We start from the raw sequence: 15,057 nt of genomic DNA on the forward strand, positions 1-15,057 counted from the left end.
GAAGGAATTATCGATTCTCTAACAGTTGGTTTGCTTTGTATATTTTTTTATATAATTTTATTGTTTTTCTAAAAACACCGTGTTTCCATACCATCATATAGTCCTTTCGTCCACATTTTTGGTCTTTCTCCCTTATTTTATTACATTTAATGAAACAATATTCGAAATTTCCATACCAGCGTTCTCCCACAGTAATCATTGTGAGATCATAAAAACATTTATTTTCGTCGTTTACTTTGACTTATTCATCATCATCATCATATCAGCCATCAAGTGTTTACTGCTGAATATAGACCTCCCTTTTATAGGGAGGATTGCCAGTAGTTGCCATACTTGGTAGGCAAGTTGGCAACCGAAGATAGGCTTCGGTGATGTTCTAATAGGGATGCTGCTATTCATTCCTTGATCATTGAATTCCCTTAGTCGCCTTTTTTGGTCACCATTTGTCTGATTACTATTATGTTATTTTAGTATGTTATTGATATTAACTCACCTTTTTCCCGATCATAATCTTCAGATTTATGTTCTTCCTTCTTGTCAGTTGAAGCTGGAACTGCATCTTTCACTGAGTTTGAATTAACGGAGACTGTATCAACAGCCGACGGGGCAGATTCAATAGCTGATGGAGCAGACTCAATGGCTGATGGAGCTGTATCTACTGCTGAAGTTACAGTATCTGATGCTGTAGTGTCTGCGTATTCTGTTATTGAATCCTTGGCAGTATTCCCTACTGTTTCTGCTACGGTGGAATCTGAACTGGGAGTCGTGGTAGTCTTCTGTTTACGTCTACGTTTATTCTTTTTCTTCTGTGGAAAGAATAACGTTGGCTCCTTGGGATCGATTTCTTCTGGTACTAACGATATTCTAACATGCTCATCCTTTTCTGTCGGTGCTCTGTATCGTGAAGAGAATCTACTGTGCTTAACATTCGTGGTTTTGGTTAATTGTGTTGTAGTTTCAATGTTTTCATCAGTTTCGTCAAATAACATATAAGCACGAGGATTTTTAAATACAGAAAGTTTGCCATGTTCCATGTTTTTATTTTTCGGCTTTCGTCTAGTTATTCTTCTTGGTCGTACTGTTGTAGTTGTTGTTGGCTTATATCTTTCGTCTTCTGTTGAATCTTTATCCTCATATTCATCGTATTCTGTTATCTTATGTTTTCTATTACCATATTTGTCAATTTCTTCTTTAGAACGTATTTGATCTCTTTCATGTTCTTCTTTATACAGTTCTTCTTCTTTGATTCTTTCAGATATTGCCTTTTGTTCTTTTTCATGGCGTGCTTTTAACTCATCAACACTGCCAAGTATCATTGCTTTTCGAGCTTCATTCTCACGTCTTTCGTCTTCTGATTCGGAATCTTTTTTACGTTTTTCTGAAATTCCATCTTCATAATCTACATCATCTTCTTCCTTACGTGGCACTTTTTCTTCCTTATTTAAAACTTCTGATTTATCTTGGTCTTTGTTATCTTTCGGTACAATTTTAATTTCGTCCTTATTTAAATGTATAGGATTTTCTTTAGTACTTTCTGACTCGTTATCTTTATCTTCTTCGTTATTAGATTCTTCTGAAGATTTTTCTTTAGCATATTCACTCATCCCTTCCTCAGTCTTGTTATTGGCAAGAAGTCTATCTCTTGATTTAGTAAGACTTTTAATAGTTTCCGCTAAAACATTAGGTTTGATTTTGGTTATAATTTTAACTACTCCGTCTATATCAGAAATATCTGTGTGGTTAATAGATTGCCCTGGATCAACTAGTTCATCAGGTCTATTCAAATCGGACCATTCTTTTTTTTCAAATTCATCATCACTGTCCCCTTCTCCTTTCCCTTTATCATAATAATCATCTACCTCAGACTCAGCGACAGCCTTAAGTTTAAAATTAACAGGCAACGCTAGCCTCTTTTTAGGTTTCGCTTTGGGCTCTACCTGCACAAACTCTCCAAGTTGATCTCCGTGTTTATTTTTGAACGGTACCCAATCTGGATAGAAATCACCATTGTTTATTGCACGTTTCGTCACATTTTGTGTATCACTCACTTTATCTAAACTTAAACAGTCAATGTTAATGGAAAGCCAAAGAAAAAAACTCACTCTTAACAACATGTTTGGTTTGTGTGTAATTTTTTTCATTATAAACAAACCAATGAGTGGACACCGCGGTAGCGAGTTACGGACTGTCTGAAATCGTATACCAACTATTATTTATACTGTTTACAAATCGATTATTCGTGGTATGGTCAACTGTTGTGACTAAAGAAACGAATGGACCTGATTCATTATGATTTGTATTATTTAAGTAATATGAAATAACTGTAGGTAATATATAGCAATATCTATAAATTGTAATTACAATATCTAGATACTGGTATAATAACGAATATGTAAAACGTCTGTTATCCAGAAAATAATATTGGATAACAGATTTTTAATATTATCAAAAATAGATAACCAATATAAATGGTGGTACGAAAAGGGCGATAACATTTTTTTCATCATAAATATCCAGAGGAATCCAATATATATATATATATATATATATATATATATATATATATATATATATATATATATATATATATATATATATATTGGAACGATATCCATATTACACTTGCCTAATAGGAACATAACTTTTTTAATAGATTAGAGAATGAGTTTTATTGGTAAAATGTGGTAGAATAATTTGTACTATTTCGTGTTTCTAAACCAATGTTTATTATAACAAGAACCCGGTTTCTAATTAACAAAAAAATTCTTGCAATTTTTTATACAAATTTTAATGAAACTGCATGATTTGTTTATATTCATGAAGCATAAAGTATATAATAATTAACACATTTACATTTACAAATACTAAAACCTCCGATTACTTCAGCTGTTAGTTTTATAAAATTATTATATTTTTTCTTTTTCTTTATGATGGAAAGTGGTAACCGTCGCCTATAGATATGAAAAGTACATGCACATAACAGAGCATACTTTGTCGCCCATGAGACTAAGGATCTCAAGTTATTAAATAATAAAAACTAATAACCTACCATGCTAAGCTAAAATATTCAGGGCTAAAAAATATAGTCCATAATAGATGTATCTTTGCTTAATCCAAACGGATTATAAACAGTTCAAATATTATTTACGTCATTTAATAAATTATCGTCATATCCATATATTTCCAATGACTTGAAAGTGAGACGACTGCGCCGAGAAATCATCAGTTTTCAGTGCAAGAAACTGAATAGACGAGCGTTTTGAACGCTGACAGTACAGTCGACAATACGAGTATAAGACTCCGATATTTTTTTAATATATTTTAATTACTATCAGTATCCCGCGGCTGCACCTACTTGAATTAGTATGTAAGTGATTCTAAGTGCTAAATTAAGATATAACCTATCTATGTACCAAATTTCATTCAAATCCATTGAGTAGTTTTTACGTGAAACAGTAACAAATATTTCATCCATTCATCACTCGTTATAAACTTTTGCATTCATTATTTTTTTAACAAAATTAAGATATAATCATCATCATCATCACCATATCAGCCTTTAACTGTCTACTGCTGAACATAAGGCTCCCCCTTGGGGGCTTTGTCAGTAATTGCCACGCTTGGCAGGCGGATTGGCGACCGCAGTTGGGCTTTAAAGATATTTTAAGAGGGACGTTGCCACTCATCCCTTGTCCTCCCTTAGTCGCCCCTTACGACACCCACAAAAAAGGAAGGGGTGGCCTATTCTATGCCGGGACCGACATGGCGATATAATACTCTAATAATAATACTCAATCAAATTACTAATATTAAAATTATAATTAAATTAAATAATAACTTTTTAATAATAAAACTAAATTCTATTTTTTTTTAATTTAGTATACTCAGTTTTAAATTAGTCTCTCCTTTTTATTATTGTTTATTTTAAATTGTTTTCTTGTAAATTAAGACTAGTGCTATCAACAGCGTTCCGAACGTCTGTCTGTACGAATCCAAGGCCGTGTTACAAAACGCCCCGTGTGGCGGTATTCAAATCAAAGACGATGCAAACTTCGAGTTGATAGCCAGAGCAAATTTACAAGACTGGCAAATAGAATTCAACGACCTCACAGTGTCGTTACATTAACCTTAACAAGTTATTTGTCACGCTGTGAACAAATTAGATGGTACAATGTGGTGGTGATAACTCATTAAATTGGGGGGAGAGGGGTTTGATTGTTAGTAATGTGTCTATCAACCTCTATATGGGGGGGAAGGAATTATTAGTAATGGGTCTCTATACGAAATAAGTTTAAAAAAACAATAGCTAAGAGCAATAGCAAACAACAAAAATAGCAACAATAGCTAACAATAGCTTATTTGAGCAAGTTATCATATTTGTATTTTTTGTCTGATTAGCATACTTACATTTTTTTTTATTGGAATTTTTATTCTATTTATAAGGATGGCAGCAGCGTCTCTCTTAAAACATCTCTAAAGCCTCACTGCGGTTGCCAATCGGCCTGCCAAGCATGACAACTTTTGGCAACCCCCCCCCCCATCCCAATGGCGAGACTTATGTTCAGCAGTGAACAGTTAAAGGCTGATATGATGATGATAATGTATATATGAATTTATTTCAGTTTGTATCATTAAGTTAAAATATATGTACATTAACATTATATTTATTTATTTATTTTAACTTTAATGCACAGTGATACACCCAGAAGTAAAGCTTCTTTGATATGCCGACAAATGCGTAAGGGTTGTCACAAGAGAGTTAAATAAATAAAAAAAAATATATTTTTATCATAACGTGTCATACATCACGATTTCATCGAGTGTCAAAAATGACACATTTTCAATGTATCGTTTTTGACAAATTGAGAGAGAATTTTAATAGCTTTTTCCACTAATAATTACAGCTTAATCTACTTAACCTACCTAACCTACTTCAGCAAATGTTTATACTCTATAACACAGTATTCACAGCATTGTGTTTGTTATTCAAAGATGCTTCAATATATGAATGAATTTTAATGAAATTTGTTTATATCCCAACTTAATACATACATTGATAGACACTCTTCATTGTCTCCTCCAAAAGATTACAATAGTAAACTTATTATAGATACAAAAAATTACAAGAAATAATCACAATGAGAAAACAATGGGCGACCTTATCGCTAAAAGCGATCTCTTTCAGGCAACCTTTGGATGAAGAGGAGTGGTTGTAAACAGTTTGATCGGAGGCACGATGAAAATTCTATCATTACTAAATATGGAGATGTAATACGTGTAATAATGTAAATATATATCCCTACTCATTATTATATATGTATATACGCACATACATATATGTACATGCATAACATACTTTATTACCAATTCTCGCTAACAAAGGTGCGGTAAATAATACCTATAATAATATTTTTTTTAGTAATTTTCTTCCAAAAAGAGTTAAAAAGAGTAAAAGAATTAGTACACTTCAAAACCATGCACTTTAAAAAAAACAACCATTATAAAACCGCGGTTTTCACATCACTTCATCACCCGATGATCGCGCATTCGATCACCGCACAATAAAAATATTTGTATTTACATGTATGACTGTATCAGTTTAGGTATTTTTATGGATATTTGAAAAATTAAGGTATTTTATTTAAAAAAATTACAGTTGCCAATTCAGGTCTATTTTAGTTAATATTAAACTTTTGCGTTGTTCATAAGGCGATATGAAAGCCTTTGCAGTTAAATAGTACCTTCATACTTGCTTCTTTATTGCCGACGTTTTGACGTGGATTACACGACGCCATGGTCACGACGTACATCGCTTTAAGTCTCGGCTACACAGCCGATTTAAAATAGGTCTATTTTAATTAAATTAAATAAAACTTAGTTAAATTAAATCAAATTAAGTCGGTTTGTTAATGAAGATTAGTTAAACTTCGCCAATTTTATTTTATTAACAGACGGGAATGAGACAGGCGCGAGACGGGAGCTAGACGGGAGCGAGACGAAAGCGAGACGGGAGCGAGACGATAGCGAGACGGGAGCGAGACGGTAGTGAAACGGAAGCGAGACAGGAGCGAGACGACAGCGAGACGGTAGTGAGATGGAAGCGAGACGAGAGCGAGACGGTAGTGAGACGGAAGCGAGACGGAAGTGAGACGGAAGCGAGACGGAAGTGAGACGAAATCGAGACGGAAGTGAGACGGGAGCGAGACGGAAGTGAGACGGGAGCGAGACGGAAGTGAGACGGGAGCGACACGATAACGAGCCGAGGATCAGACGAGAATGAGACGAGAACGAGATAACGTGTCGCAACATGTGTTACTGAATAACTTAATGTTTTCACACTTAACCTTTTCTCGTAATTGTTTGTATTTTTTTTTAATAAGTTTACTACTATAATGCTTAAGGTGCTATATTATAAAGGTCGTTGGAATATGATAAACTAGAGATCCTGCATCATCATCATTTTAGGGATGATAATGAACTGGTAGCCCTGCCTGCGCTAACGGTATACGCTGTCGGGGCACCAGCGAGGGTTGATAAGTGAGAATAAAAAGACAGGTCTTTTTTTTAATGGGTGGTAATGAAATGGTAACCCACTCGTGCTATCGGTATATATCGGCGGGACACCAGTGTAAGATGATAGGTGAGGATAAAGCAGGTCAGTTAGTCCAACGTGATGAAATCAACAAGAATTGTTTACGATGGTTTCCAGGGGGAACCAAGTGGAGGTTGACTTAATAGGGCATATTGCTAGCAACAGGGCTGTCAAAGTCCATTGCTAACAATCCCTTTCCCCCCTGAAAAGACAGGTCAGTTAGCCCACCGTGATGAATACACCAGGAATTTAACACGATGGTTTCCAGGGGGAAACAGGTGGGGTATATTGCTAGTAATGATACTGGTAGTCCTCAGTACTAGCAACCCCCCTTCCCCCCCCCCAATTAATGTATAACCTATATTAGTCACTGACAATGTATATAGCTTTCTGTAGATGAAGGAATTTTTAATATCGGTTTAGTCCTTTTTGAGTTTACAAACAAACAATAAAATCTTTCCTCTTTATTGTTTTTTTTTTTGTAATGTTTATTTGTTCTAAGTCTGCTTCTGCAAACATTTGGAGGGAACAGCGAAGTGCATCTGTTTATTTATTGAAAAGTAAAATATAAGAGTTAATACAACTATTGTGGTCACCAGTGAAGCGAGGTAATACTTAATTGGCTTTTACCAGTGACTGAAAGGCCAATAACCCCAGGACACCGTTACTTCTATCTTTATGCCAAGTTGCGTACAGATTAAGTACAGAATCGAGAGCTGAAAACCTAATACCTGAGCATGAGGGGTATCATGGGCGAAACAATATACTCTGTTATGTCCATGGTACTGCTCATGTCTATAGGCGACGGTTACCATTTTCTATCAGGTGGGCCGTCAGCTTGTTTGCCATTCTAAGTTGTATAAAAAAAAATCTTCATACCTTCAGGTTTCATAAGGGTCGGCAACAAGCGCGGGATATCCCTGGTATTACAGGTGTCCATAGACTACGGTAACCCTGTTTTGGTGGTCCTGGCGGGCCGTATGCTTGTTTCATCATCACCATATCAGCCTTTAACTGACCATTGCTGAACATAAGCCTACCCTTGGGTTATGCCAGTAGTTGCTGCGCTTGGCAACTACAGTTAGGCTTTAGGGATGTTTTAAGAGAGACGCTGCTGCTCATCCCTCGCCTTCCCTTAGTCGTCTCTTACGAAACTCACGGGAAAGGACCTTTCTTATCTCATTATAAGGGATGTCTTATTATTAGGCATCATAATCTTGTTCCTGCCCTTACCCCAATAATTTGGGGTCCATGTACTAGCGACATAATGGTTCCATACTGTTCTGATAGATGCATATTGGTGCAACTTGCCAATGCAAACTATTGGAAACCGATCCTAATTATAGCTAATTCCTAACTGTTGTTACAAGAGTGCAGTATTAAATTGTCATTAGCAATAGATTTGGATTGAGATCGATGTTGGATTCAAGAGTTATCCTACTGTTTGTTTGTTTGTTTGTTTATTGATTATTATTATAATTTAATTGCTTTCTATTTGTATATAATTATTATTTTCTTTTGTTTATTTTGTTTTGATTTCTTTTGTTCTTGTTTTGTGCGCTACTGTGTGGACCGCATGCTTCTTCGATTAAATTATTTCTTTCTTTCTTTATGTAATATGTTTTTATCCACATTACCCAAGGTTTTCGACTTTTTTACGACTGGCCGCCTGCCTGACGTTAATTCTCCTTGGGAATGCATTTGTTGGTGGATTCCACCACCTATGGTATGCAGGAAAGGATTGAAGAAAAGGAAGGGAACGTTGGAAATGCGTAAAGGAAATTGGTAAATAAGAGGAATAAGGGACTTATTAGGGAATGAAAAGGGGGGGACACAGTTGCGAAAAGGACTGAGACACTGCAGTGGTTCGGGGGGCCGGAGTCGCAAATTCGTATGCCCTTATTCTAGAATCGGACAGATTTCTAGAGAACACCCCTGACGCAATATATTAAATTAACATATTAAAGAAATTTTTTTTTTTTTTTGAAAGCGTTGTGATCCAAGCGACTTCTGGTGTTTATATCTTCACTTGATTACGTGTATACAGTCGTAGACTTTTATAAAATATATAAATACTAAACCGTCTTTAAAAAAAAAACGTTCACACTCACTTTTTTACTTTATCGGAGCAGTAAGTGCTTTATATTATTCTCAATTTCGTGTATAATATAGTATATGTCATATATGTGTAAGTATATTTGTTATTATAATAAATAAATAAATATATTTATTCGTTTATATATGTAATTTTAGTATGTATGTATATCAATAATTAGTAGTACCGCATTCGAGTATTCTGACACCCCTATGGTTGACTGGGAGAGAATGCTTTTAGCATTAAGTCCGCCATGTACACATTATATGTACTAATGAATAAATAATAAAATAAAAATGTAAATATTGTACTGAACTAGGTGTTATATTGTAGGGCTATGTTAAGCAATGAGAAGTTAACAACTGGTATGATGATGACCTTAATTTGTCCCATTCGTTCCCATTCAACCGTAAAGCGGTTGTGTTTGCATGGCTGTGTTTCGATTTGAAGGGTGGGATATGGCGTGAATTTACTGGGTACAGAGGAATAACACCTGAGTCCTCAGGAATGACGCATGGGGGGTATCATGGGCGAAACAGTATACTATGTTATGTCCCTGGTACTGTTCATGTTTATAGGCGATGGTTACCCCTTTCCATCAGGTGGGCTGTTAGCTTGTTTGCCATTCTAAGTAGTATAAAAAAAGTATTTAATAGTTCATACTAGTAATAAGCCCTGGCTGGATATATTTTATTTCATTGACGAAACAGTTTTAATTAAAATTAAATCCAATAATTAATTAGTACTACTTATTTAAATCTAGTATTAATTATAGGTACGAAATCTTGCAGGTGACTTGCGTCAGAATGGTTGCGATATTGTTATGTTGATTGTTTATCACAAATGCCTTTTATTAAGGAAAATTGTCGGAAAATATGAAAACTATATGTTAACATTTATAATTATTAGTAGTTTAAAATAAAATAAAAATTAGATAATTATAATAACTAATTAATGAATTAATTAAATAATTAGTAAATAATAATTAATTAATAACGAATAACTAATTAATTAATAATGAATAATTAATTCACAAGCAATTCATTAATAAATAAGGGATTAGTAAATAAAATAGAATAAATTAAATTACTAAATAAATAGAGAGAATTTTATTTATTTGCATATTTTATACATTTCAAATAAATGACTATTTCGATTTTATTCAATTGCTTTTTTTGTTTTTAATTCTTTTATTCCTTTTTACTGTATATGTCTGTATTATATGTATGTTTGTATTATTATTTGTGTACTGTGAGTAATGCTAATAAATTATTTATCTTTTTATCTTTAATTAGAATCAAAATGCAAATTAAAAAAAAATTCTTTGTGGCATTAGTTGCCAATTATTCTCATCATCTCAGGGATTAAGTAGATGAGTTTATTGTATACTAGTTTTTACCCGTGACTACGTCCGCATGATTGGATTATATTCACTGAATGGGATATAAAGTGACCTATATCCTTTCGCAACCCAAATAGTGCGTATATACAAAATTTAAAAGTGATCTGTTAAACCGTTAAGACGCTAAGAGGTAACAAACAAACAAACTCCCTTTCACATTTATATTAGCAAGGATTACTAAGTGTAGTATCTTAGTAGTAAGATTTAGAAGAAAATTGATTAATTCATATTATTATATTTTTATTCAATTATAGTTAATTAATTGTTTTTAATTTATTATAAATATTATTATCAAGTAATCGAAGTAGGTACATCGCTTGGATCAAAATGCTTTAAACAAAACACATAAATTTTTTATTTCTTTATAATGTAGTTTATACTTTAATTTAATATATTGGTGTAAACTGCCACTTGTATAACGATTAACAATTGCTAGTTTCTATTCAATGACAAATATGGAAAATCAATTGACACTGTCCATACTAAATCGTTAAATTACACCCGCAATTCAATACGTATTGCTATTGAGTACAGTTTGCAATGGCCGCGTTGTGACACCGTCACCACTCCACCATTGTATGATTGGCATGATTGTTTATTTATAGAATACCTATTTAAGTTAATAATGGGTAATAATTGATGGTAGTTTTAACAAAGAGGGCTGAAGGGAGAGTTCATGCAGGCGTACGGTCGTAAAACTAAAAATCTTTTTGTAATATGGATAAAAAACATATTACGCCGACCCCATATAGATAGATAGATAAATTTTGTTTTTATACAACTTAGAATGGCAAACAAGCTGACAGTCCACCTGATGGAAAGTGGTAACCGTCGCCTATAAACATGAGCAGTACCATGGACATAACAGAGTGTACTGTTTCGCCCATGATACCCCCCATGCGTTGCTATTCCTGAGGACTCAGGTGTTATTCCTCTGTACCCTGTAAATTCACGCCATATCCTATCTCAGATACTCTTTATCGTTTCCTCCAAAAGCTTACAATAGTAACTTATTATAAATACATATAAACAATTACAAGAAATAATCACATATATTAATTGGGATAAGGATAGGAAGAAGAAGAAGAATGGGTTTTAGCAGTCCCATTTCTAGATATATACTCTATCAGGTCGGTGTCCACATGGTTTCTTCAGGAAACCAGGATGGTAGGATGAAAAAACTTTATAGTTGATGGATAGGCAGCAACGTCTCACTTAAAACATTACCAAAACCTAATTACGGTTGCTAGCCTGCCTGCCAAGCATGGCAACTACTGGCAAAACTCCTTTTTATGGGGAAAGCCTATGTTCAGCAGTGGACAGGTAACAGGTGGTATAATAATAATAATATATAAAGTTTTTGTTAACAAAACATGGCTGTGTTTCGGTTTGAAGGGTGGGATATGGCGGTGAATTTACAGGGTACAGAGGAATAACACCTGAGTCCTCAAGAAAGGCAATGCATGGGGCGTATCATGGACGAAACTGTATACTCTGTTATGTCCATGGTACTGCTCATGTCTATAGACGATTACCACTTTCCAACAGGTGGGCCGTCAGCTTGTTTGCCATTCGAAGTAGCATAAAAAAACATTACTATAATAACTGATCAATGGGGGAAAGAGATTGTTAGTAATGGAGTCAAATAGCCCCATTACTAGCAATATACCCTGTTAGGTCGACCTCCACGCATGGTTCCCTCTGGAAACCATCGTGGCTAATTCTAGTTGAATTCGTCAAGATGGGCTTACTGACCTGCTTTCATTCTCATTGGTCATCTATCACTAGTGCCCCGCCATTGTATACCGATAGCGCAGACGGGGTTACCATACCATTATCACTCATTAAAAAAAAATAACTGATCAATTAACTGAAAATTCAACCATCGTCTTACATTTTTTTTTATCATAAACCCTCCCAAAGACAACTTAGTGTTGCCACCTATTATAACAGGATATGTCTCTAATAGAATGTTACTTTTTTTAAGGACACCAAGGATTTACATTTCACATTTTATATTTATGCAACAACTTGTCAAGTAACAATTTAAAACAATATCTATCACTGTCTCCCGTAAGTATTGTTTAGAGGAAAAGCTTTTGACAGCAATTATTATATTTCCATTCATCACGTGGAATGAATACGTTTAGATGTTCCTTTAAAATATTTTTTTTTTACAACTTTTTCTTTGCAATTTCAACCGTCTGTCTTAACCGACTGAGTTTTGAAGATCTCTTTGATATGATACGTACACCCATCTTTTACCATCACATCATTTGCCGTCTACAGGAAATCTGTTCTCACATCTTAGACTCATTCTGAGATTCCCATATTTCCAATTCGTTATTCCCAAGTCGTTCCATAGAAATTTTATCTTACTTTCATATTAGTTCCATAGAAATTTTATCAAAATCGATTTAATAATGTAAATTTTAGTTCAAAATAACCGGTTTAGCCACGACTAAGGTCGACATTTTTTATGAAACTATATCTTAATGTAATTCTTTGTGGATTTTCCTTTAAATTAATCAACAAGAGTGGAACAAAAGTGTGCACAGTAAACCAACATGAGTATTTCGCATCTCCCAATATCATTCGAATCATTTTATTGATATTGCAACTTGATAACTAGACACTGTGTTGGCGTATCATTAGATGACACGATAAAACACTTTGCCAGAGTGTAAACGTTACAACAAAATTACAGAATTTCATTGCTTTCACGAAAAGATGGCTCTATAGACACGCTTAGGCAAATAAAAACATTCCCCTAGATTTGTTGCGTTTGTTTGCTACCATTCAGTTTTTATATGAGTACGTAGGTCGCTTTTTGGATATTTTTAATGTACTATATACCAACATATATTTTTAGTATTATCATTATACTTAGAGGGAGACTTTGTACAAAAGTCGATTGCTTGGGTACCTCTGTCCCATTCGTGTTTCAACCGTGAAGCAGTTGCGTTTGCATGGCTGTGTTTCGGTTTGAAGGGTGGGATATGGCGTGAATTTACTGGGTACAGAGGAATAACACCTGAGTCCTCAGGAATGGCAACGCATGAGGGGTATCATGGACGAAACAGTATACTCTGTTATGTCCATGGTACTGCTCGTGTCTATAGGCGACGGTTACTACTTTCCATCAGGTGGGTCGTCAGCTTGTTTGCCATTCTAAGTAGTATAAAAAAAAAATAACAGGATTTTTTACAACACAGGGAGCAAACGAGCATGCGGCTCACCTGATGGTAAGTGACTACCGCCGCCCAAGATCGCCAAGGTTATTAGTATAATAAGATATTTCTAGTGTAGGTACAAAAGGTTTCTTTGTAGGTAGAAAGGAACCCTTATGAGGCGACTTTATCCGTCCAACAGTCTGTTTGTCACAGCATTATGTCTCAGCCATTTCTAATGTTTATAATTTGAAATTTGCAATAGTTTTACATATCAGTTAGCCGTTATATATCACGATGCATATAATTGAATAAATATTTTTATTTTCTTTGCCAGGGGGTCCAAAACTAATAGGTATATATAATAAAACTATAGAAATGTCGAATGTCTGTACATAGAAACAAAAATGCTAAAACCGAGCTAGGGGATATTAGAAGTGAAATAGAACATATCCAGATTTCAGTGATGTATTCTCTTGAAATAGAACACGTTTCAGGGGAAACCGCGAGGAGGTCGACCTGACAGGGTGTATTGGTAACAATGGGACTACTAATCCCCATTTTTAACAATTCATTATCCCCCTATACGCCCGATTAGATCACCTGTCCTGTATATTGCTAGCAAGGGGGACTAATCTCCCCATTAGATGTACTTAACAATAATGCTGACGAAGTTATGGGAAAAAGTTTAAATTCAATCTTTCATTGGTTAAATAATAATTGAATCGTCTCATTGCAAAATTCAATAAAAGGATATTAAAGTAGGCTATAAACTTATAAGATTGGCAAACATTGTTCAGAGGACTACTGGTCTCTTTACACACAATTCTTTTTTTTTATACAACTTAGAATGGCAAACAAGCTGACGGCCCACGTGATGGAAAGTGGTAACCGTCGCCTATAGACATGAGCAGTACCATGGACATAACAGAGTATACTGTTTCGCTCATGATACCCCCATGCGTTGCCATTCCTGAGGACTCAGGTGTTATTCCTCTGTACCCAGTAAACTCATGCCATATCCCACACTTCAAACCGAAACACAGCCATGTAAACACAACTGCTTCACGGTTGAAACACGAATGGGTAACGAATTCAATGGGTAACTATTAGTAAAACAAGTATTATCTGTTTTAACTCAGCTTTTTTATATAACAAACTAGTAATATGGGAGAATTATCAGAAACAATATACATATAGCTATTGTTATTAGCTGATTATGTCTCTTTCTATAGGTGAAAGAATTCTTAAAACCGCTCGAATAGATTTTGATTGTATTTTATTTATTTATTTATTTAAATATTAATGCACAGTGAAATTCTATGTGTATTTGGCGGACTTAACACCGGACGGTGTTCTCTACCAATCAGCCCTTTGGCTAACTGAGAAATAAGTAGGCGGTGCATTATTGAATTGAAGAAATATAAAAATTAATACTTAATATATTAATGTATTATAAACATATAATTATACTAATAATAAATAATAATTATAATATATAACATTTTATTCATAACAATAAAAAAAATAAATTCATACGATTATATGCATCTGTTTTTTTAACACGAGCGTTATTTTTTATTAGATACACTTCTTGCGCCAAATAGTTACCGCCTTTTTCCCTTCAAGAGTTCTTTTACCTTAAAAGATTACCCAAAGGTTGTCTGGAAGAGACTGCTTTATCGATAAGACCGCCTTTTGTTCTTCATATGTGTATCTAATATAGATTTTTTTTAATTACTAAAGTTTTGTTTATTGTCTAAATGTTAGTAAGAGTTAGTTTTGTTAATGGATATGG

At 34.3% G+C, this 15,057-nt stretch overlaps 1 protein-coding gene across 1 annotated transcript in view; it reads right to left on the reverse strand.

Moving 5' to 3' along the window:
* Positions 1 to 2,137, reverse strand: part of LOC113512198 (glutamic acid-rich protein-like) — a 41,503-nt gene extending 39,366 nt beyond the window's left edge. Inside the window, exon 1 of the mRNA XM_031909078.2 lies at positions 494 to 2,137. Coding sequence (XP_031764938.1) covers positions 494 to 2,114 — 1,621 coding nt within the window. The 5' untranslated portion in view covers positions 2,115 to 2,137. The remainder of the gene's footprint in view (positions 1 to 493) is intronic.
* Positions 2,138 to 15,057: the final 12,920 nt, after the last annotated feature.

This window comes from Galleria mellonella, unplaced genomic scaffold, assembly GCF_026898425.1.
Source record: "Galleria mellonella isolate WM207_F2 unplaced genomic scaffold, CSIRO_AGI_GalMel_v1 utg184, whole genome shotgun sequence".
Taxonomy (NCBI): domain Eukaryota; kingdom Metazoa; phylum Arthropoda; class Insecta; order Lepidoptera; family Pyralidae; genus Galleria; species Galleria mellonella.